This window comes from Prenolepis imparis, unplaced genomic scaffold (genome assembly GCF_030444845.1).
Source record: "Prenolepis imparis isolate NDT839.2.m4 unplaced genomic scaffold, iyPreImpa1.0 SCAF_1, whole genome shotgun sequence".
NCBI lineage: Eukaryota > Metazoa > Arthropoda > Insecta > Hymenoptera > Formicidae > Prenolepis > Prenolepis imparis.
In genome coordinates, this window is record NW_028141159.1 from 20,107,482 (window position 1) to 20,133,050 (window position 25,569).

General features: G+C 30.6%; 3 protein-coding genes across 14 annotated transcripts in view; 2 read left to right on the top strand and 1 right to left on the bottom strand.

Annotated features, from left to right (window-relative positions):
• LOC145935406 (uncharacterized) overlaps positions 1-25,569 on the bottom strand; it is a 344,338-nt gene that overhangs the window by 253,295 nt on the left and 65,474 nt on the right. Inside the window, exon 5 of the mRNA XM_083036756.1 lies at positions 1,593-1,844. The gene's annotated coding sequence lies outside the window, so the exon portion shown is untranslated. The remainder of the gene's footprint in view (positions 1-1,592; positions 1,845-25,569) is intronic.
• Positions 2,610-13,030, top strand: Hrg (poly(A) polymerase hiiragi). 7 transcript variants are annotated; one of them, XM_083036574.1, is made up of 13 exons: positions 2,610-2,706; positions 3,492-3,746; positions 3,881-4,124; positions 4,447-4,551; positions 4,749-4,853; positions 4,949-5,099; positions 5,189-5,400; positions 5,605-5,902; positions 6,488-6,664; positions 6,729-6,850; positions 6,998-7,156; positions 7,226-7,324; positions 7,836-13,030. In XM_083036574.1, the coding sequence occupies exons 2-13, from the start codon at positions 3,538-3,540 to the stop codon at positions 7,887-7,889; spliced, it is 1,935 nt and encodes a 644-aa protein (XP_082892700.1). In that variant the 5' UTR covers positions 2,610-2,706; positions 3,492-3,537; the 3' UTR covers positions 7,890-13,030. The 7 variants fall into 7 exon arrangements, with proteins under 7 accessions (XP_082892700.1, XP_082892682.1, XP_082892690.1 ...); XM_083036556.1 differs by having other exon boundaries at positions 2,630-3,166; XM_083036564.1 differs by having other exon boundaries at positions 2,630-3,166; positions 3,495-3,746.
• Positions 16,101-25,296, top strand: Lgr3 (Leucine-rich repeat-containing G protein-coupled receptor 3). Of its 6 annotated transcripts, none has more exons than XM_083036653.1 (21): positions 16,101-16,463; positions 17,181-17,300; positions 17,662-17,727; positions 17,797-17,905; positions 18,061-18,132; positions 18,204-18,275; positions 18,366-18,509; positions 19,229-19,297; positions 19,386-19,469; positions 19,555-19,626; positions 20,070-20,141; positions 20,533-20,604; positions 20,794-20,865; positions 21,214-21,284; positions 21,465-21,626; positions 22,090-22,235; positions 22,638-22,788; positions 22,903-23,032; positions 23,412-23,602; positions 24,081-24,200; positions 24,281-25,296. In XM_083036653.1, exons 1-21 carry the CDS (start codon positions 16,376-16,378, stop codon positions 24,334-24,336), a joined length of 2,139 nt encoding a protein of 712 aa, XP_082892779.1. In that variant the 5' UTR covers positions 16,101-16,375; the 3' UTR covers positions 24,337-25,296. The 6 variants fall into 6 exon arrangements, with proteins under 6 accessions (XP_082892779.1, XP_082892770.1, XP_082892788.1 ...); XM_083036644.1 differs by having other exon boundaries at positions 16,102-16,463; positions 18,216-18,275; positions 24,042-24,200; XM_083036624.1 differs by having other exon boundaries at positions 16,103-16,463; positions 24,042-24,200.

The window sequence follows — 25,569 nt, forward strand, 5'->3', positions numbered from 1 at the left end:
ATGCAAAAATGTAACGCAATTTTTCGAAAATATTTTCTAGAAATTTGATTATGGATTAGTATTTATATTACATTTAAACACATTATTTTATATTCGTCAAATCATAAAATAATGTGTTTAAACGTAATATAAATACCAATCCATAATTTAAATTCCAGAAAATATTTTCGAAAAATAGCGTTACATCTTTGCATTCGAGTTACATTTATTTTTCAGCACGTCGACTCATTGTATCTTGATTTGATTTTGATCTAGAAAACGGCCTACAAAGATTAAAAGCCAAAATGTTACAGTAATGACCATTCTATCTGTAGATACTATCTATCTCTAGGTATTTTCTACATAATTTAAATCATATGATAATTTTTTAACGCTAAAAATAAATCAAGATAGATGATATATTAAATAAAAACACAAAGAATTTAAAACTTAACTCGAGTTACATTTATTTTTCAGCGCGTCGACACATCGTACCTCGAGTTGATTTTGATTTAGAAAATGGCCTACAGAGAATCGTTAAACCGTTTAGGATGAACAGTTACGACGGAGTCCAATCAAAGTTCACGGTCCCGAAGCGTACGGCTCAAAGACATTTAATTTCGCAGTCTCTCGTTATACCCGTGATTTCCCGGGTGATGTGGACAAAAGAAAAATCGTGCGGAAAGACGGTGCCAGTAATGGTTAAAGAGAAGTATCAGAAAGCACAAACAAGAACGTATAAAAATGTCTGGCTCATAAAATTTAGATTCGAAGAACAAATAATGCCGCAAAGAATGTTTTATTGCAATGTCTTAAAAGTAATTGTTAATTTTCTAAATCTTTCGTTGATTCTTGAAGGAAATTATAAAATGTGCCGATTGTAATATCCAAAAGTTAAGACGTATCGAGTCTAAATTTGACAAATGACTAAATTATTGGTCAAAAATTGCCAATAATTACTTGGAAAATTTCCAAATTATTCGATGAATCGTTAAAATAAAATTTATCATAATAGAAAAAAGGTTGTTTGTCGTATATTAACAGATATAAAATTAGCAAAATATTATGAAAAATTGCGACGAGGAATTTTCAATCACTATCAAAGTGATCCAAGTAGCAAAAAAATATATATATAATGTTTAAAACTCATTTTCAAAGATATTTTTAAAATGTTAAAATAATTGGTTAAGTTCCTTTTTATTCATTAAAAAGAAATGTTTATTTTAACGTTAATGTAATATAAATATTAATTTAACGTTTATTAAATACATTTAATATTTCATTAATAAAATATTTAATATTTAATAAAAGTTAAATTAATATTTATATTACATTAACGTGAAAATAAACGTTTTTTTAATGAATAAAAAGGGACTTAACTAATTATTTAAACATTTTTAAAATATATCTCTGAAAATGAGTTTTAAACATTTTCTGTACATTTTTTTGCTACTTGAGGACCATTATTTCGTTATTTTAATTATTAGATCAAATTCTTCTGCCATTATTCTTTACTATAGCGATAATAATATGCTACAGCAGATATTATTATAATAATGAGATGTGTGTGTATTGATTATACACGTTATCATATATCGTATTGTGGCACATACCTGTATATCTTCGTCGAAGTCGCACGTTTCGCCGGAGACCGCGCGGTGGATGGAGATTAATTCCAGCGCTAATTTAGTAGGTAGCAAATGCCCCAGCTGAAGTATTCCCTCGGGGAAGTTGTGCACCAAGACTTCCCAGCCGCAAATGAAACTCGAGCTTCACCCAGTTATCTCGTTTTCTTCAGCCCCTTCCAGGCAGCAACCTTCTTGCCTCTCGGAGGAGCGAAAAAGTGTCGCGACCTCGAGCTTTGCCTGTAACAAAATTTCCGACAAAATTATATCATTTCCACGGCGTTCGCAATTTATACGTAACATCTTGGAAAAGAATAGATCGGCAAGAAATAAATAACAAGCGATAAAATTAATTCGCTCATCGACGCATAAAGCGAAGAGTGCGAACATATATATATTTGATGATTTATAATTGATATAAAAGAATATTTTTCGTAAATATCATTAAAAATGTTTCGTAAATATTTACATTTCATCATAATAAATGCACAGAAAGCAAGAAAAACTTGCATTTCAGATAACTTTAAGTGAATTTTAGTGGTAATTCTAAATCAAGATTTCAACCGACAAAATTTGAGTTTAGCCAAATCGACAACAATCACTCCCAGAATACTCCAAGCGTTGTCGAATAGTTTATGTTCATATATATGCAACATCTACAAAGTTGTTTGACAGTTGCAGACGTTTGACAAACGTGAAAGATAAAAGTAGCAAGTAAAAATGAAAGAATGTTATAAATATATATATATATTTTATTACCTAAAGGGGAGAGACGCTTCCGAGCGCTCCAGAGCGCGCCGTTTTACTCGCGAAACAGGCCTGCCAACTTTTAAAATTCACATCATCAAGCAAGTCCACCCACTGCTACCAACTCTAGCAACCGCGATGCAAGCGCGCAAGCGACATCTACAGTGATTTCGAAAACTCGAGGAATGGCGCTGTCGTCGGGGGACGACGTTTCTTCGGACACGGAAGCCACTCTGAATTATCGCCAACTTCCTGTCTGTCTCCAAAGCAAGCGAAGCGAGCGAGCGAGCGAGCGAGCGGTCAGCCATGTTTGTATAGTGAGTAGAGTTGTGGGTGGTACGCGTGGTATGTATAGGTACGTCTTGTTTCATTACTTTTTCGCGTGCGTCCGATAATGCTCGCTTATTTATTTACGTAGCGCGTAACACGAGCGAGGATTTTCGTCCGCCTCCGTCACGATTGAGTCGAGTTTCGTCGCGGCATCGCGCGAATTTCTCGCGCACCCCCCCGGGGATCGTCGACGTCGAATCCGAGATTGCAAACGGTGCTCGCGTAGCTTACAAATATACCGTCTCTCCCTCCTTTTCTCCGCGAGAAATTATTGCCTGCGATTTTTGGGAAACGCGTCAACTATCCTAGTTGCGATTCAGCCAAAGCGCGAAGATCTTTTTCGACGAAACTCGGACCACGCCGTCCCGTGTTTAACGTTACTGGTGCATTTGCGCATTTTATAACCTGACTACACGAGCGAAGTACTTCGTCCTGTATCAATCTTATTTATCATGCTGTTGCAGCTTTGACGAAATATTATCGAGGTGAGGCACTTTCTCCACATAACTGGAGAAATTTTTTAGTCATTAGTCATTAGTTTCACCCTTATCGATACCTCGGTTCTATTTGTTTTGTCGCGACGTTTCGACGCGGTCATTGTTTAGATTGCATCATTATGGATGAGTAAACTAATGCACGAAAGTTTTCTTATTGAAATTTGTTCGAGTTTACTCGTTTAAATTAAATTCACTGTATCTAATGTATCCATTCTCTCTTTCTCATGCTATATGTACAATTTTTTTCTTTTTTTTTTTTAATTTTTTTAGGACTTATATCAAATGTATAATGAGAAATTATTATTATTTACAGCAGTATCTAAATTTCAGAGGTGTATACTTAAATAAAGAATACTACAATGTGGTCAACGCAAAGTAATAATTCCAATCCAAACTCTACGCCAAGCGAGAGGAACAATTTACGTACTTTGGGTATGACATCTGCTATTAGTGTAGCAGAGCCCAAACCCATTGACATTGCCAGAACTAACGAATTGAAGGAGGCCCTTAAACCCTATAATGTTTTTGAATCTGAAGAAGAGTTAAATCACAGGATGGAAATTTTAAGGTATTTTAAAGTTGTAATTATATAATATAATTATATTATTAGCATATATTCAGTTGATAATAAGAACAATAAAAATATATATATAATATATATATATATATTTAAATTATTTAAACTTGCTTATATTCTTACAGCAAACTGAATACATTGGTTAAACAATGGATAAGAGATACAAGCATAGCTAGAAATATGCCACCTAATGTAGCTGAACAAGTCGGTGGTAAAATATATACATTTGGTTCATACAGATTAGGTGTACATCACAAAGGTGCCGATATCGATGCTTTGTGTGTTGTACCACGTCATATATATAGAACGGATTATTTTTCATCCTTTTTTGAATTACTAAAAATGCAAGAAGAAGTTACAGATTTAAGGGTATGTAACTAAAAAATATAGTACATTGTTGCTACCTTATTAAATACTTATTTCTTCAGAAAACACTCTTATAGCGTATATGTATGGTAAAAATATATTTTTTCATCTATATAATGGTAAAAATATATTTTTTTATCTATATAATTTATATACTTATTCTAAATTATATATGTATTAAGAATATGAGTTTTTTTATTATGTTATCAATATTTTATAAAGAAAATTAAACTAAATATATATATACTTTTTTAGTTTAATTTTCTTTATAAAAATATTGATAACACGAATATGAAATTTTCCACACTCTTAATATATATTGTAGGCAGTGGAAGAAGCTTTTGTACCCATCATAAAAATGAATTTTGATGGTATAGAAATCGACATGCTATTTGCAAAGTTAACACTTAACGAAATTGCAGATTCGATGGTTAGTAATATTTAATATATTACTTATATGCAAAAGTACATTTTTTTTTTACAAATTTTAGATTTTATAATTTAGAATAAGTATATACATTATATAGATGAAAAAATACATTTTTATACATGTATGATAAATTTTGATATATATTAAATTCTATTTCATTCTGCTTTAATTAATAATATTTGCTATATTTATTGTAGGCAGTGGAAGAAGCTTTTGTACCCGTCATAAAAATGAATTTTGATGGTATAGAAATCGACATGCTATTTGCAAAGTTAACTCTTAAAGAAATTCCAGATTCGATGGTTAGTAATATTTAATATATTACTTATATGCAAAATATAAATACATTTTTTTTTTACAAGTTTTAGATTTTATAATAAATCTTTAATAATTATAGGATCTCAGGGATGACATGCTACTAAAAAATCTTGATCCAAAATGTGTCAGGAGTCTCAATGGCTGCAGAGTAACTGATGAAATATTGCGCTTAGTACCTAATATAGAAAATTTCAGATTGGCTCTTAGAGCTATAAAATTATGGGCAAAACGTAAGATTACATTATATTAAGATTATATTTTTAATAATAACTAATAATATGATGTATATTTCACTCAACATCTGCTTTTTCATTCTTAGGGCATGGCATATATAGCAATGTCTTAGGCTATCTTGGTGGTGTATCCTGGGCGATGTTAGTCGCTCGAACGTGTCAGCTTTATCCTAATGCCGTGGCTGCAACTCTAATAGAAAAATTTTTCCTTGTATTCTCTCAATGGAAATGGCCACAACCAGTACTTTTAAAACAACCCGATAACGTCAATCTAGGTTATGCAGTTTGGGATCCAAGAGTAAGAAATTCTATTTTAATATCTTACAAATATCAAATTTAACAATATAAATATATCATCACAATATAAATATCAAGAAAATTTATATATATAATAAAGTTTTATGCACATGAAATATATAAGATTTTACATGTTTTTAATTTTGTTTATAGTTTGTTTTTATAGTTTTGTTTATTTTTAAACGTTTTATTCATTATTTTTTAGGTAAACGTATCAGACAGATATCATCTAATGCCAATAATTACGCCAGCATATCCTCAACAAAATTCTACTTTTAATGTGTCCGTATCTACCAGAACTATCATGCAAGAAGCATTTGAAAATGGATTAGGCATAACTGAAGAGATCATCATGGGTAAAGCTACCTGGGATAAGTTGTTTGAACCACCAAACTTTTTTGGAAAATATAAACATTATATAGTATTGTTGGCCAGAAGTTCAAGCGCAGAAGATCAACTTGAATGGTGTGGTCTTGTCGAGTCAAAAATACGACATCTAATAGGTAATAGAATGAATGATATATACATTTACATATATACATTTATGTAAATATAATATATATATAATATATATATATATATATATATACATTTGAATGATATTACATTTATATACATGAATGATATTTTATTCATATTTTATCAAAACAATTTTAATTAACTTTTAACATTTGTAGACGCAAATTTAGATAATAGATTAATATGATATATTATGAGAATGCCAGCTATTTTTTAATTCAGATTAATTCACTAAAAGTAGATTGTAACTATTTAATACCTTGTAGTTGTAGCTTTCCTGTCATTATTCTTTTATTTCATATCATTATCACAAACATAAATTAAAATAAGTAGTTACAAAAGTATTATATGTACATACCAATAAAAATACAGAAAAAAAGATTAAACAAATAATTATTTTTCAAAAAAATGAGAAGTAATTAGTGAATTAATCTCTATCTTAATCTTTAATGTGTTTTCTAATCAAATGTCTTAAAATTATAAATATATATATATACTATATCATACACTGTGATATATACTAACAATTTGTGGATGCCAAATTGGCAAAATCATAATCCTTCATACAGGTACATTGGAGAGAAATCCTCATATTACCTTGGCACATGTAAATCCAGAAGCGTTTCCACCACTGGATCCTGAACCATGCAAGCATTGTTCTATGTGGTTCATCGGCCTGTCCTTTGCTAAGAGTGAGAGTCTCAACATTGACCTCACATATGATATCAAATCTTTTGTGGAAACAAGTAAGTTTGATTATAAATTATACGAACGTAGAAAAAGTATTAACTACACATGTATTCATTACAGTTGAAAGGCAAGCAGAACAAATAAATATGTTGAAGGAAGGAATGTGGATTGAGGCTAAGCATGTAAAACGGAAGGACTTGCATACTTATGTATCTTCAAGTTTGTTGAAAAAAGAAAGGAAGGTAAGAGAAAATATATTCTTAAATATACTCCAGTTTTTTTATCGTTGAGTATTAATTGAACTCTATTATATACTCTGTATAATCTATTCTCATAATAATATTATATTTTTTCATTGTATTTAATTATACTTATTATTATTTTTACAGGTTTCTAGTGGTGTGCATCGGAATGGCAATATTGCTGGAAATGGAAACAGTGGTAGTGTATCGCCACGGAACCAAGGTGACACAAGCAAGAAGAGATTATCAGATCAGACTATTGATACATGTGGGAAGAAACGTAAAGTCACTGACACAGAAGAACAAGTAGGTAGTACATATAAACTGTAAAAGAACTTATTTTAAATTATTGAAAACATTCTAATCCTTTTATAGACAGAGAATACATCATTAGTGGTTCAATCTTGCGGAGACGATAGCAACTCTGGCTACAGCATAGATGAATACAAGCAAAATCTATCAACTGCTAAGGACGTAAGACATTATACATATAATGAACAATAATCAAAATACAGGATTAGATAATTACATAAACATATGAAGCAATATATATATATATATATATATATATATATATATATATATATAGTAAGTGAAAGATTTAAATTTATTATAAAATATTTCTATTTCCACATCTCGCCAGGCAAAGGTAAAATGAATAGACGCATGATAATATGTAACAGTTTTAATTGTCTGCTTTTTTTTAATTAACATATTTGTTAATATATTTTCATCTCATTTTTGTCATATATATATGCAAAATCCTACAAATGTAAACATATTCCATATCACTAATATTTTGAGATTTAAAAAAATTGCACAGAATGAATATTAATGTTAAATAGCTTATTTCTTGTCTATGAAGACACTCAACAGCTGCGTTTATGAATGCGAATTCTGGCGGACGAAGATGCATTAAAATTTCCAGCATTTTAATAGTAATTAATGATATAATTCATTCTTCCGTAATGTATGTCTGTTATAGGAAGGACCTACTGGTACATCCACAGTAGCGCAGGAAGGATTTGTATGCACTTGATGACCACTGCAGGATTATCTTACGCCAATCCACAGATGCTCCTCTGGGCCATCTAGACTGTAACGTTTCTTATGCAACCATCCACTGCCCACTGTAAGTCCTTCGTTTCGTAAAAGCAAAACAATGTTGTAATGGAGGAAGCTATCCAGGTGGAGTCAATCGATAGATGACTGTTAATATGTTTGTGTAACAAACGCTATAATTAATAGTATTTATAAAAGAAAACAAAACATCGACGCAGTCAATGGGAACAATTACGCCAATGTTTACGCGATTGTGCCAGTGTCTGTGATGTTACTTATATCAGTGGAGGTATTTCGGGTAGCTCTGAGACACGATAATTGAAGGAACTTGTCATCGCAAACGTTGATCTATTATCGCGCTTGGAAACAAATTAGTAATTATACTTTTTATATTTCCTTTTTGTATATATTGATTACATTACTCTTTTTTATTGATAAATACTTGAACAAGAAACTTAAGATTTGATAATACGTGATGTAACATAATTTTATATAATTTACATGACAAACAGAAATAGTTTGGTCGAGAAAATTACATGTATGGAAATTTCCGTATTCACGAATGTTTCCGCATGTTAGAAAAAAAAATTTAAAAAAAGAAAAATACGAAAAATAGAATATATTCTTATATAAAGTGCATTTTTGTAATGCACAGTGGAATATGCTATAAAAATGCATATATATATCGTTTAGTTGTATAAGTAGCTGATATATACTTTATTAATATTAACGCAAATCACACGTCGTGATCTGCCTCCTTAGGGACTTACAAACAGTATTGTAACGTTAGCGTTTCAATACGCTTTACTGTTTGTACTAAATGTATATAAACTCTATCATTTACGTGATACTTAATATTACTATTATTATTTGTAAGAATTAGATATTTCAATGCAAGTTGCAAATAGAATATCTCATTTATTTGTACAGTTCATTGTTCGTAAAGGAAAAAATGCTGTAAAATGGTTTACTCGAGATGCGCGTCACCTTTCGTTGTGCAAATATAATGCAATCGCATTACAAGAATCACCGACACTGGCATAAATCGAAGATGTTTCATGTGTAGAGTATGTACGTAGAATGAAATATTCGAAAAAAAAAGTAAAAAAGAAAGAAACTTGCAAATGAAACATCGTAAATAGGCCATTGACTATCTTGTTGATGATTATGTTGCGACACACCTACGGAGCCGCTTTTTAGTTTTTTTTTTTTTTTTTTTTTTTTTGCTTAGAAAAAGGAGTTATAGCTTTAACAAATTAGAAACGGGCTGACAATTGATTGGTGACTCGCTTAGCATCAACTGCTGAGTTTTTTCAGGTATTCAACTCACCTTTGCTCCCAATCTACGGCTCTGATATTCTTAGTCCTAATCACCTTTCCTATTACAGTCTCGATTCATGTGTTAAAGGCATGTCCACTATCGTAAGCTACAAGGTATTTGATGTTCATTCTTTGTGGTATTTATAAACGAAACTTGTGAATACCGCAATGTGTATACAGAAATCACGTACTTGCAGAGTAACATTCGGCAAGAAGATTTGAGATACAATTTATCAAATATTAACATTTTAAAAAATATGAGAAAAAAATAAATATAAAATATGAGAAATAAATAACAAACTATATCTGTATTTCGCGCAGACTCAACGCCATTAACAGTAGCACGCAACTCGATTATTATATCTTGGAACTTCTATAATAATACAGTACACGTACATTTCAATGAGATTATCATACAATTAAATTTTATCTACAATATGAAAATTCTTAATTATATTATGACACTTTGCAAGTGCTACGATTTAATGTACAGTGATTAGGAGAATCATTCCGTTACTTGTATATACTCATAAATGTGCGGAGATAAGTTTCACTCTTTCAGGACTTGTCTCGCGTCAAGTTGTTTTATTTATTGATCGAAGGTATATACGTTTCCCTCATAAGTTAAAAAAAAACAATAGTGCTGCCTTATTTCGTTTTATTTTTTCGTGGATACACGCCAATTTCACGTTTGAATCTAAGATTAATAAGTGTATGTACCGTGTACACACAAGAAGGACTAGGCCAGTTGGTTCGATGGGTCACGAAACCTTTTTCACGCGTATTAATATCAACATGACATACCACGAGTAACACAACACGGTCATCTTTTTAGATAACTACGTATAAAACGTGTAGATTGAATTCATGGTTGTAGTTAGCTAGAATCCATTTCCAATCGAATTCGTTATTATTATCGTATGATACCGTGGAATAACCGTGGATTTATTTTGCAATATAACTGATATCATAGATTATTTTCCTATATAGATTCATGTAGAGAAAAAAATAATATTTCTCTATAGATTATTTTATTCTTAGTAGTCAGTCATTCGCACATATCCAATTAGTAATTATTATTTTGATTCGCACGTGCAGATAAAACCGGATGAATTCGTGCGAAAATGAAAGATTTATTTCGTTTTCTACAAGAGAGAGATTGTGTAAGATAATACAATCCATTATCATTCATTTATATTTCATCCTGAGAAATTTTTCAACTTTTTTAACAAAATTCCCAAAATCAAACATTACACAAAAGATTAATTTTTAAAATTCTTTTTTATAAACTACACATAATAAATTGCTGAAACAATTATTTTCGGAATTAAATATGTCATTTATATTTTTTCATAAATATCTGTCCATAGAAAAATTCGTGACTACATTATACAAATTATATTAATTTACAAGGAAATTTATAAGGAATAGTATGAGCCTTGACTTTTCATCAGTAAAACATATCGGTAAAAAATTAAATACTTTTTGCAAATAAAAATATTTTTAACTATTATATTTTTTAAAATTTCTTGCTTATTCTTGATAGAAGATCCAGAAAGCGTTGTACATGTGAAGGTCAAATAATGAATAGGATTTCTACATTATTGTTAATCTCATGTGCAAATATAAAGTTTTTCTAGTTTATACGACTGATATATTGTGGCTATGAAAAGATCGTATTCTCCGTCACACATTGCCGCCTAACAAATTAGACATTCATCCATTTAGACACGAAACTTAATAAAATTTAATAGACACAGCAAATGTGTGTATGCACACACATAATTGAAATTAAAAAAGTTTAATTTGTGGAGACGCATAATGTGCGCTTTTAGCATACAATGATTAAATTTTACGGAGCATATTAATCACGGTGCACCAATATGTTACTTTTTTTTAATTCAAAATATACAGTCATTTTAATTGGTTAGAAAGTCATTTTTCTATTATGCAAATTTAAATTTTGAGTAACATTATGCGGTAAAATGTGACAAAAAAAGGCTAACGCTGTTATATAAATAAGATATATATAGATTACGTATTTATTCCGTCAAATAAATGTCAAGATCTTTTGCACTTTCTCGTCCGTGTTCATTATTCATGTTAAACATCGTATTTTATTAAATTTTGGCGAATTATATGGGATAATATTGAGAATTTCATAATGATTTATGAATAAGCATACAAAAATTCATAGAAATTTTTTGGGATATCATTTTTTGAAAAGAATGAATTTTTCGTTTAAACTTCTGTTGCCGCACTCCAGTTATGATCATTATCACTATTAATAGTATCGTTAATATATTATCGCTATTATTGTCACATGTTTCATAGTTAATCTCCACTTTTCCATCATAACAAACAGGACTCGCTCTTGTTTTAACAATGTTTTAATTTCGCACGATTCAGAACAAGCCAAACTTTCGAAAACGAGACTCGATCACAAATGCCATGACATTTGGATCTGCCACAAAAATTACCATATTCAATAGAAATGGATCGCGATCTCCCTTGCTATCGATTATTTTATTACACTCATTCCCCCATAAAGCATTATAGCATTGTCTCTGGATGTGTTAAACTTATTAGCTAGTCATCTATATATTTCCGACGTTAATGATCATTGTCTTTTAAATTTTGAAGTTCACGGAGATCGTACATTGCACAACTTAAACGAGAATTTAAGCGCGTGATAAGAACATCGTTGTTATTATATTAGAAAAAAAAATAAAGTACTCTATCGCCGAGAATCGCGAGTAGTGAACATCAATGTTATCCTTGTATGCCAAATCTTGTCGCTTTTTTATTGCTGTCATACGTCCAATTCGTACCTTTCTCTCTTCTTCTTTTTCTCTTGGGAATAGCTAGACATGTCTGTACCACATTCTCCATTCCCATGTAACTTTTCCCTCTCCTAAAAACCACCATCGTTAATCAACGTGGGCATCTTGCAATTTCGATAATAGAGCAAGGAGGGATAACAGGGAAGGGGAGCGCTATCTTTCTCTCAACCCGCAATTTTATCTTTTATTATATATGGAAAAAAAGGGGGGGGAGGAAACACACGCACGTCAGACAGAAATGTGGGAAATACGCTGAAGGAAAAATAAACGCGAAGATTTAAAGGTGCAAAAGTTTTCAGTGCAGACAATTCCGTCGCTCGGAAGCTGTACGAGAAAATCGCGCATAAGATCTCATGTCTTTATATCATAGCTATTGAAAAGATGTTCTAAAAGGAATGTGCATTCTAAAAAATTGCTCGAAACTTGCGTGCAATACGCAAAAATCTTTATAATCGCGAATAGTAGCCGCGATCTGAAAAACTAATCCTCGAGATACATACATGACATAAATTACGTCGTGTGCATACGTCGGGATAATGTATTTGTGTTTGTGCACATGACACTCAGTCGGTTGTATACATGACAGCGATCGTATACATTCGATTTCACGAGATACATCCCGCGAGATACGCCGTCAGCATCCACGATTTTCTCCGGGCGAAGAAGACAGTATACAATTTTGTTTTCGGAATATTCTCGCAAAAATTTCTCGAAGCAAACCACATCTCACGAGTATTATGCATCATTCGCGTCCGCACATAAGATTTGCACTTAGATCGTGAATGCTGTACGTATTATGCACGCGTAAGAATTAATCGATCTGCCGCGCATCCACAATTGGCAATAGCATAAAATTACAAAATATACATAATTTGTATCCTCGATCATTGTACACACTCTGTATCCTTCTTGAATAAACGGAAATAAATTTTTCTTTCAATTCCTTCAGCCAAAATGGAACGTTCTTGTCAGTCGCGTCAAGGCGAAACGATGATTCAGAAATTATCTTCGAATGATATTTATGAATTGTTTTCAATTATATGTGATCGTCCCGTCTTGCCGCGATCGACAGATTGTTTTTTTCATGAGTATCTTGTCCATCATCCACGATTTTATAACTACTGAATATTACGATCTCTATATGGAGTCAATTATTATTATTAACCTTTGGCATTCCATTGATATTTTCCATTTGAGTGACAATCTTAGTCATTTTAGTTGTCAATCATCAATGACTATTATCAAGCGAAGTTATGGTAAGTATTGTATATAATTTACATGGTATAAATGATGCTATCATGCGATAAATGATTTTATGATATAAATGATTTATCGTGCGGTAAATAATAATTGATATGTATAATAATTTTTTTGCAATTTAATTAATTATAAAATTAAATATAATTCAATGAGATTGAAATAACAATACTTATAAAAATATAGAAATATAAAGAACTATAAATGTGTATATAATGCACAGAATTATATATTTTAATATAATTTGGATCATATTAATCTAAAATTAGACAAACTCGAAGAAATTATTAAATATATATCTCTGTTATGAAATTGTTTTAAACGTAAAGTTTCTTTAACATTTAACAAGTTTTTACAAATCACAGTAATAAGTATATAATATAACATTATAATAAATATACATATATAATTGTGAAGAGGCATTTTTAAGGATAAAAAGATAACAAGTAGAAAAAAAATTAATAAAATTTTTATCTATACAATGTTTCACTGCAAGAATTTCGCGTGGTACTTTACGAGATGTTTTATTTCGTCATGATATTTTGATGACTTTAAACGACGTTTTTCAATAATCAAAAATCGACAGCTGGCCGCATAGAGAAAATGTCAAGCTGACTAGGACTCTAGAACACTGTCCGTCAGTTGGACTGACGATCAAGAATAGATTAAACGGGTTTAAATTCGTGTAAAATAACGCATACAAACGCATCTTTTCGATATGTTGTAAATAAAAATTTATGCCAACTGGCAGCTATATACGATGGAGTACAGTTAGAGAAGTACTTGTTAGAGAAATCATATAATTTTCCGTCATCTTTAGAATAAGATTGAAACGCAATCTCCGCTAAAAAAAAATATATATTTAATATATATAAAAAAAATATATCGAATAATATTATTTCATTACTAATCTTTTTACATATTTCTTCGAAAATTTTAAGTCTGCTTTAGATATTTATTTGTGATAAAATTTATAAAATAGAGAGAATTCTATTTATAATTTTATATATTTAACACAGCCTAATATGTATCCTGAGATATGTATTTTGTGTGCATTTTCTTCTTCAAGTGTTTTCTGAATTACACGACATTCGACAATTCAATTTATAAAAATATAAATAAAACCCTATTTTAAATTGTGTCAATTATACATTAATATTTATTTGAAGCAAATTTTTTAAAAAATATTTGAAAGGATTAAAAATATTACTATTTGAAAATTTTCCTTGATATATACTAGATGGAAGATGATCTAAGATCGGTTTTATGTAATACATAATTACTAAGGACAACCATATTAATGACGACGTAATAAATAATTGTCACATTATATCAAATCATCCTGCACTTTATCAGTGTTTCGATAAAGTCCTTCTTTCATGTTTCTTTTTATAGCTATCAGGAAGGGTAACAATTGATTTACTTTCCATCGAAACATCACGTTCTTTATCACAATCAATCAATATGATCGAAATAATATAAACAATTGTTTCTCATTATCTTGTCGATATCGTGCATATTGTGTATAAAGCTCACAACAAAAAACGATATACAATCTAAATAATGTAAAAGAAAAATGAAAAATTATTGCGATTTTCAGTCAGAGATCAAATAATATCAAGAGCAACGATTTGCTTCGTGACAGCACTTCTTTGTCATAAAACGATTTTATTTGCAATTGCATGATTTTTCATCAAACGTGAAATGTGAATGTTAGTCGATTAAAAATCGCCAATCTCAAGATTTGCCAAAACGAAATTCTTCTATTATTTCTCAATCTTGCATGAAATTGACAAATGCTAATAGAAAGTATCTATGTCCTCAGCCTTAGAGAGTGACGATTCTTATATTGTTTAAACATTACTAGCATTTAAGTGCGCAAAACTCGATGAAATGGAGAATAAGAGATTAAAGTACATCAAATTGAAGTATAGCAAAGAGAGACTATTTTCTCTGAATGGAAAAGTAGTCGAACTTTACGCGAAACGAAACTTTACCATTATATCTATCACTACCATATCATCATAGCGAGTCTCAAATTCATATCGCTTTTTTATTAATCCATAACTACACGTTTTCATGATAGTTCTCATGTATCGTGCGAAATTTTGCCAGCGGTGCGAATTGCTCATGTGGATCGAGCATGGGAATAATTTTCAACGATACAGATGCAGATAAATCTGCATGTCTCATGAGCTGCATTATGTCGTATTTTAAACACAGCTGGAGATGTTTTGCTCTTAAATATTGCGACGTGACTCTTTCTCGATTAACGTAACAAAATAAAATATTGTTTTTCGAATTATAGTGGCTCACATCTCAAATCTCTTTCGTAATATAATTCAATGTTAAATAATAATATATATACATAATCGTTACCTTATTTTTATTTTAGAGCCATCTAAAACGTAAATTTAAATTGTCAACTATAGCCTTTAGAATTTAATTATTTGTACGACAAAATGATTTCATCATTTATTCAAATAATTCAAAATTATTTTATTTTACGCAGCATTTATTTTATAGTAAATATTTTTAATTATTTATTATTTATTAATATTATATATATACATATATATCATTTTGCAAAATTTTTACAGTGTGTTATAGTATAACATCAAAATATGTTGTATATGCATATAAAAATGCAAAAGATAAAAAAAGTGTACAGTATCTATATAGTAAATTCTATTTACACATGCGTTTCTATACTTATTCAATGAGAGACGAGTGAGGCGATTGGTCGGAAGACTAGAAGAAATGGATATAAAGAAAAGCTCCTCTGGAATTGACGAAGAGCGCGTGTGCAATGTGCTAAAGCTTACACCACGAGCATATGGATGCAACTAGTGTCAGTTAGTATCCCGAGTTCTAGCCAGTTACATGGCGAATGTGAAAACTTCAACATATAGTGATCCAAATTTAAAAAATTTTCTCAATTTTCTATTTTTTTTCCTCTAAATTTCAAGATTGTAATCATATTTAAGATAATAAGCATAATCGACCTCTATAAGAAAACGCGACAAAAAATTACTAAAGCATTATGCGGTACAAACACATCAGTCTTGTCGGTGCATCACTAATTACGGCGCTCTGCATATTATCTGGACTCATGTACTACTTCAATCAAGGTATGATTGATTGGTTTGATGATGCATTGTCTTAAGCGAATTTTATTTTTATTGTTCAATCAATTTTAATATTGTCAAGATTAATTACATTCTTATTATAATACTTACTACAATACTTATTCCTGCGAGATATTACAGAAAATTCAATGAATTATAAAAAAAGCATGCATTTTTTAATAAAAAATATTAATTTATAAAGACAGAATATAAACATTGTCAGTAATTCTAATTAGAGAGTGTCTGAAAGTTTACAATAGAAGTTTCGTATTTTCTTCTATTTGGAAATAATTCTCAGCAATTTTGAAAATATTGTGTGACATTTAAAAAAAGAAAAAGAAAAACTATATATTCTCCATATCAAAAATTTTCAGTTGTTGTTTGTCCTTAAATACAATTCTTTTTTTCGAAATATTCTTTATATTATAATAATAATATATAATATATATAGTACGTGAATGTCATTGTGAATATGCAAACTACTCAGTAGCTATTTCTTATGCCTTAGCACGTATGTATTATTTTTACAAGATAAAAGTGCGTCCTTCGTGCTATTGTGTAGCACTATGAAACGCAGCTTCCACAAAATGAAAATAAAAGATATGTTGCGGTGATAATTGCCGCATGTAAATCTCCGGAAATAATAATTCTCAATTTTATGATAGTCACTATCACAAAATTACGATAAGAAATTCTGATATATTTTCGTGTGCGTTTTAGACAAGTGTCCTGTCGGTACGTTCCTGTGTGATAAGAGCACTATATGCATGCCACAACATAGCTGGTGCAATGGCATACTGGATTGTCCATATGGCGACGATGAATCCACAGAAAATTGCTGTGTGTTTCAGATTTTACTATTATTAATACAATAAATATTATCATATCTTCTGCCATATTTTAATTGTTATTCAAATCTATTTAAAATTCTATTTAAAATGATTTAGCTAATAGCTGTATACAAATACGTAATTTTTTTGCATAATAGCAAATAAATTCGACTATTTTTACAAAAATTGTATTATTTGTTACTTCAGAATTCGTTATATTATTAACAAATTCCGAAGTGATAAATGTCACGCGTTTTAACACAGGAGTATTCATTAATTTTCATTTATCTTAATTTGAAGGAAAAAATTGCCTTGATTTCTAGATTTCCAAAGATAGTTTCGCTCTTCTAATCGATAAATTTGCTGCGCAGTTGACATGCACGGAACTTGGGATTGGTTTATGAAAAAGAGGGACTGGGGAAACTCGGAGTATTGCGGTAACATCATAAAATACGCAATAGATACTTAACGTTCTCAGCGTTTAACAAATTTATTTTTTATCGCAGATACATTCGAGGACGCACTAGGTAGATGCGTCTATGATGATACATGTCGTGTGACTTGTATGAATTATACCGAAATACCTCAAAACTTGTCATCGAGCATCATAGCAATGTACGCTTTGCAGAAAAATCACGCTTTTCGCAATATGTGATATAGAGCCAAATGTTACGCATTTAATAATAAAAGATATATTATAAAATTATAGGATGTATAAATGTTACTTTTATCAACAATTATTAATTATTAATAGTGTCAATCTTCTACAGTTTCTTAACCGAAAATTCACTTACGCATCTGCCTCGCAATGCATTATCGAGATATCCAGAAATACGTTTATTGTAAGTCATAAAAAATCAACAAAACTATCATGAATCTCTCTGTAAAATCTTATTGTCTTCTGCAATTTCAGATATCTCGATAGTAACGATATAATCGAATTAGAAGAAGGAGCATTCCTCCACCAAACTAAATTGTTTTGGTTGTGAGTATAAGTTAAGAATTCATGACGGTTATGTGTAAGATTAATGTGTATATAACTAAATTGTATATAATAATTCGTTTGTATATACAGAATTCTCGCGAATAATAAGATCAAAGAAATATTACCTGGACATTTAACGGGATTGGATAGATTGGAAACCCTGAGACTGGATCAAAATAGAATTGTGATGGCAAATTTTTCTGATTTGGAAAACAGCACCACTGCGTACTTGATGTATAAACTGTCATAGTACAAAGCTATCTTATGCTAAATTATTCGGAAAATAAAATATAAGTATAAGGAGCGGTTTTAATTTGTTGACTTTTCATTATTTATTCCAAAATAAATATTTATATGTTTTCTGTTTAGAATATTTTTTTCATTTAGCTCTGTATTTATTTAACGTTGTCATTTAAAATCTCAAATTCTGTTTATCTGTATACTATTTTATATCGCTCTTTTCGATGATTTATAAAAGATTAAAAGCTGAAAATAAAAAATATTATAATTTCCGAATAATTTAATTCACGTTATGATAAGCAATGATGAGCATGCTTATTATTTACTGTACACCAGTATATCAATCATTTCAAAAATATAGATTCATTTGTAGATCACCTGTGCGATGTACGGTAATTTCACGATAGCTTATATGGACGACTAATATGCAAATTCTTTACCGCAATCAGATCAAAGTAAATTGCAGCAAAATTACAGTTGATTATCAGGATATGCTTGTATCAGTATATACTGCTTCTTTAAAAAAAATTATCTTTCTACATGTATGCTTGTGTTCCATATAATACGTTTTTTATTCATAAGAATAAAACTGTCAATAATCACTGACGTGCTGCTTTTCGAAACCGGATTATGTCACTCATATTCGCCAATTTTGATTTATAATATTGATATGTTAATCTACCTTTTTACGAGCTACTTTTATTCACAAACAGAAATCTAAGTAAGAACATGTTGACGGCATCTACCCTGAAGCTACCACAATTGCCGGTATTGACAGAAATGTAAGCTAATGCATACAGCTTATTTTTAATGAAAAAGAAAAAAAAACAGAGGAACGATATGCACACGTACACAATCGATTTTCCAAAGTTTACGTTTCAGAATATTGGATGGAAATCGCTTCGAGTCGATAACGGAAGATTTATTCGCCGGATGCCTCGCTTTGAAATCACTGTACGTACGTAAGTAGATTACGGAGAAGCGATTACTGTCATTCTTAATAAGATCCATGCGAGCTAACGGCGCAACGATGATTCAGGAGTATGGAGGACAATAGCATAAGCAACATCGATGAGAACGCGTTTCGAAATTTGCAACAACTTGTCGAGCTGTAAGTGCATAAATGTTAATGTGACTCGATTTCTCAAGTTAACGGTATCCGGTGGTTGGGCTATCGTAACCATGGGCTATCGAGATAAAATGCATCGCATCGCTTCGATTATTGCAATATTATTACGTCGCGCATGATCGATTTCTGTTTAAAGTATCTTCCTGTTTCATTTTTCCCCAATTATTCTATAAATATAATCAAATGCAATATTCGATTTTTTTATTAGTACATCCATCTCCACATAAGATTCCAACTCGCATCTATTCAAAACTAAAATATTAAAGAATTGTTACAGATATAAGATTAGAAACTTTAAAAGTAAAAGTTTAATTAAAAACTAAAAGTTCACTTCAAATACAATTAATTTCAAACTGCGCCACGTCTAATGAATCGATTGCAAATAGATTATCAAACGCAATTAAAATACACGCGGTTTGTTTCAGTAACTTGGCCTATAACAAAATAATCAGGATACCGTCAAACGTGTTCCAGCCTGTAAATAATCTATCGAAGCTGTAAGTGTAAATACCCATGTTGTATATAATTTGCGCGATAATCAGCCTCACCGCTAAAATGCTCGAGCTTATGTACGTGCTTGAGATCTATTCGCTAGTACTTACCACTGAAGATCTGTTCGCGAAAGTAAACTACGAAAAGATCACGCTCGTGCAACTACGTGCAACCGGTTTTAATTGTAATTTAAGCTTGCACGGGTGTGTAAACCAGAATCTATTTGCAAAATAAAACACGTTACTCTGGCAAATATATAATTTCTCTCTCTCTCTCTCTCTCTCTCTCTCTCTCTCTCTCTCTCTCTCTCTCTCTCTCTCTCTCTCTCTCTCTCTCTCTCTCTCTCTCTCTCTCTCTCTCTCTCTCTGATTCTAATATAATCTTTCATCTTTTCAGATTAATCGGTTACAATCCTATTGTTGAATTATCAATGACGCTCTTTAATCCGTTGAAAAACCTTCGATCTTTGTAAGTTGCACTTTTTTCCAAAGATAACATAGTTTGCATAATATATATTTCCATGTGTTGATGCACATAAATATATCAACTTTTTTATATTTATACCGTGAGATTTTTGTATTCTTTATCAATTTATATCGATATATTAAAATGCATCAAATAATAAACCTTTTTTTATTTCGAAACTTTGAATTTCAGAAATGTCGAGGACATAAACATGGACGATATAGAAAAAAACGCATTCGACATGTTTTCAAATCTTGATTTCGTGTACGTTTGTATTATGATTATTTAATGCGTGCAGTAAAATAAAAAACAAAAATAATAAAACTAAAATTGAAATGATTAAAAAGCAAAAAACATTATATCTTTATACGAAGATCTTCTATTATTTCGACAAAATCTTTATATTAAATATCTCAATGATTATATTTTCCATGTAATTAGTATTGTAGATTTCAAAAATAGAAAGTTAAACTGAGAATGAGTATGTATATAATTCTTTATTTCTTATTTTCTAATATATCTAATGGAATAATCTGAATTTTGTTAGTAATTCTCATTTATATATATCTTATATAATAATAGATATAACATATAAAATTCCAAATTTTTTAGATACTTCAAGAAATTTCATTACTGCATGACCTATGCACCAAAAGTACAAAAATGCAGACCTATTAGCGATGGTAAGTTATATCGCAATTGTATAAAAATTGTTTTTGAATTGTAGCAACGATTGATTAATTCGGCATTAAATCAAATGCAAAATACAAAAACGACAAAAAAGATAACTCAATATGTCTCTTCTTTTCTCATTTTCGCTTTCTTTCTTTTTTTTCTTTTTCTTTTTTTTTTTTTTCTTCAAGGTGTGTCATCGACATCTCATTTGCTGAGCAAATCTCTACTAAGAGCTGCTGTTTGGAGCATATCTTGTGTAACTTGTCTCGGTAACAGCCTTGTTCTGTGGGGAAGATTTACCGCCAAGGATGAAAACCGTGTTTTAAGTATTGTTATCAGAAATCTTGCAGGTAATTATGCAAACATGTTTCTAGACGAAAAATTTGATGAGGAAGTAAAATCATTTTTCTTTTTTCACTCATCTTCGAAATTCGAAGAAACAAAGTAATTGTTTCAAACGTGATAACATAAGGTGGAAATAATTTTCCGACCTTGACACTTCTTATGGTCTTGAATGTTGATTGTACTTTTAATGATACATAATGTTTCGAGTTCACTGAAATTTCTGTAAAAATCTGAAATCTAGAGTTGCTCTTTAGATATCGTAGATAGACCGTTATGTAGAAGAAGTAACGACGACGTAAATAATCCTTATTCAAATGACTCGTGGTAGATTCGTACCGAATCACGAAGTGCACGCGAGTTATCATCGTTGCGGTTAACAACAAAGCGCAACACTGTGATCGATCGACCATATTAATGTTGGGTTCACCATAAATCACCAGGCAGTAAAGTCACGTAATCCTTTTACAGTGTCCGACATGTTGATGGGAATATATCTCTTCATAATCGCTATAGAAGACGCGAGGTTCCGCGATAACTATCAACAGGAGGCGAGTACGTGGATGTCCTCGTGGTCCTGCACGCTTCTAGGAGCATTGGCAATGATGTCATCCGAGGTATGCACATTAACACCATGCTGAATCCCACAATTTTCAATTCGCAACGTACAATTTTCTATTTAACGGTACTATTTATAATGATCGTCTCTATGCTACTACCGAGTGAAATTTAGCCACTATGATAAAAAATCAACGCACATTATTTACAATTTTATTTGTGCATTTAGATGAAATTAACTGCACTTATGTGATTTCGTCGACCAAATAAATGTCAATTGAAAACCAATTCCATATTTCCTGCAAGTAATTTAGTTTTAAATTTGTAATATAAGAAATTTTTAATTTTTTAATTTTCTTTACGAGATTCTAATTTTTCCGAAACGCTAATGGATGCAGATGTTTGAAAAATCGGTAATGCCAACCAAATTTAAAATACATGATCTTAAATTATTCGGCAAGGTTTCTGTGCTCATCCTGTCATTCATGTCCGTGGAGCGGTTTATTTTGATCGCAGCACCTTTGAAACGTCATCGCCCCATGACGTTTCACACTGCATCTTCATCGATGATCATCATCTGGATTATCGGATTTATCCTTGCTCTTGTGCCAGGTTTGTTTCCATGAGGACAATTTTTTCATTTAATTTTTTCATTCAATTTAATTTCGATATCATATAATACACATATAGAACTTTTTTCTTAATTATCTTTTCCGAATTTAAAAGTTATCCACTGGAGAAGCAGTACGAGATACTATGGTGTCAATGGAATGTGCTTTCCTCTACACATAGACGATCCATATCTAATAGGCTGGGAATATTCGGCCTTTATTTTCCTGGGACTTAATCTTCTCGGGTAAAATGCGCGTTATTGCAACAATCTTGTAAATTGAACATAGTTATGCGATATAAGACCAGCTATTTCGTTTTTAAAATAAATTGTATAACTCACTTTAATTACTTTTGATACAACGTTAGGGCGCGAAATTTTATTCGTAATATTTTTCTAAAAAAAAAATTATACCAAAATTTTTTTCAAAATGATTCTATATCGCATATTGTTACATCCAATTATTGGTACTTGAATTTTCGATCACGTAGCAATAATATAGCGTTGTACAAAAAATTTAATCAACGTGTACCGCGCGAGCTTGATCAATTTCTCATTTCGTGATTGCCTTGATATTGCACCGGAAGTGGGTAACGTTCAAAGCTATCATTGCATTCATTTGCAGATTGATGATTATCGGTTACGTTTACGCTGCCATGTTCGCCAGCATCTGGAGAACGCGCCACGCCACACCGTTATCGGTCGGCGATTCCGAGTTCGTTCTCAGATTCTTCCTAATCGTATTGACAGATGCGGCATGTTGGGCACCGATTATAGGATTGAAAATTCTCGCCATGATGAACTATCCTGTGGCACGTAAGTACAAATGATGCGAGATTTCATATCACCATCGATTCATTTCATTCGCGATATCGCCTTCATTAAACAATCGTTGCTCAAATCAAAGAAGCTTCTTCTTTTATAGTATTTTTAAACTTTATATTATTATATATCATAAAAATACAAATAAATTTAATACATTATATTATTTGTCTTTCAACTTTGTCTTGATTTAAAGGATTTTTGTTGAAGACAAAGAAATATATATAAAATTAAAATACGCGAAAAATCTAAAAAAAATATTCATATGTGAAATGAGTTCAGTCATATTTATTTATATAATAGCACAGTTTTAAATTAAAAGATATTAATTTAATTAAGAAATAATTTAATAAGGATATAATTTTAATTTAATAAAGCTATTAATTTATATATAATTAAGAGATATACTAATGACTTAACATAAAATTTATAGCTGATTTGCATGCTTGGATAGTAATCTTTATTCTGCCAGTGAACAGCGCGATTAACCCGCTGTTATATACTTTTACCACGCCAAAGTTTCGCGAAAGATTCAACGAGAGTTGGTTCGGAAAGATGCGGATGTATATGTCGAGAAAATATTCCAGACAAGGTTTGTGCGCTTTGACATAAACACAATTATTCGAATTCTCATCGAGAGGACTGACAAAACGTTCGTTGTTTTTATCGCAGATTCGCAGACATCAACTACCAACAAAACTACGATTACTGATAAAAACGAGATATAATCATTATCTATCTGGACCAAACATGATAGTAACAGAAGAAGAATCATTCATTGATTTTTTTCGATGAAAAGATCCTATTCGAGAAGTAGGATTAAAAATTAATAAACTCGTCTAATAGTTATAAGATTGTCTAATAGTTATAAAATAGTAGTAAGATTGTACTTCTTAAATGTTGCATAATTTACCGCTAATATTTTTTCATGCGCATTATAGAGGCAATAGACTGTAGTTACAAATGAGAATTAAAACTTCATGTATTATATATATCCACTATATATATAATAAATTAGCTTAGAACTACCAATAGTAAAATTCTCTTAGTTGGTAACCATTAAAAAAGAAAAATATTTGTGTATAATTTGAATTAAATCAATTTAAATTGTAAATGTCGCCCTTGAAGAAATTTTCTTTAGCACAAGAAATTATCAATATACATTGTTGCGCAAAATATTTTTGCCTATTCTTTACAAAACCTATTTTATAAGATGCTATTCCATTTCTAAAAAGTGCATGTTAAGTCGATTCTCGAAAGTCTCGAAGTATTGTTGCCTCTTTTCCGCAATGCTGATTGGTTCTCTGTCGATTCGCGTTGTGTGTTATATTCGTACAATCGAAAGACTGTCATCGCGAGGGTTAACAGTTAGCAGTTTGACCAAAATAAAATAAAATAAAATAATAATGTTTTAAATAATATGTGATAATACTTTAAGCTTAATTAATATTTTTGACATTCGCGTTGTGTGTTATATTCGTAGCATCGAAAGGCTGTCATCGCGAGGATTAGCAATTAGCAGTTTGACAGTTAGTCCAAAAAGTAAAATAAAATAATGTTTTAAATAATATGTTATTATACTTTAAACTTGATTAATATTTTGGCGGAAAAAAGGCAAAAATACTTGCGAGAATCGACTTAATGTCTTTTTTAGAAAAAGATTAGAATAACAAAAGCGCGCGTTACGCAATTCCTCGATTTTAAATAAAAAATTAATATTTTTATATAAAGTTTGTTTAAACTTGGTTAATATTTTTTGATAGAAATCAGATGATTAAAGCATTACATTGCTAATTAAATTTTAACATAAAAATATGTTATAAAATTTAATATAATAATGTTATAAATAATATGTTATAATGCCTTATCTGTGCGATTAATATTTTTTGACAGAAATCAACTGATAGCTGTTATAAATATTAATCGAATTTAAGGAATTATAACATATACATTATTTAAAA

Coding starts and splice junctions, on each gene's coding strand:
- Hrg (XM_083036574.1), top strand. CDS start 3,538: ATGTGGTCAACGCAAAGTAATAATTCCAATCCAAACTCTACGCCAAGC. Junction 4,125..4,446: donor AAGAAGTTACAGATTTAAGG/GTATGTAACTAA, acceptor TATATATTGTAG/GCAGTGGAAGAAGCTTTTGT. Junction 7,157..7,225: donor TCACTGACACAGAAGAACAA/GTAGGTAGTACA, acceptor ATCCTTTTATAG/ACAGAGAATACATCATTAGT.
- Lgr3 (XM_083036624.1), top strand. CDS start 16,376: ATGCGGTACAAACACATCAGTCTTGTCGGTGCATCACTAATTACGGCG. Junction 17,906..18,060: donor TCATCGAGCATCATAGCAAT/GTACGCTTTGCA, acceptor AATCTTCTACAG/TTTCTTAACCGAAAATTCAC. Junction 19,627..20,069: donor TTGCAACAACTTGTCGAGCT/GTAAGTGCATAA, acceptor GGTTTGTTTCAG/TAACTTGGCCTATAACAAAA.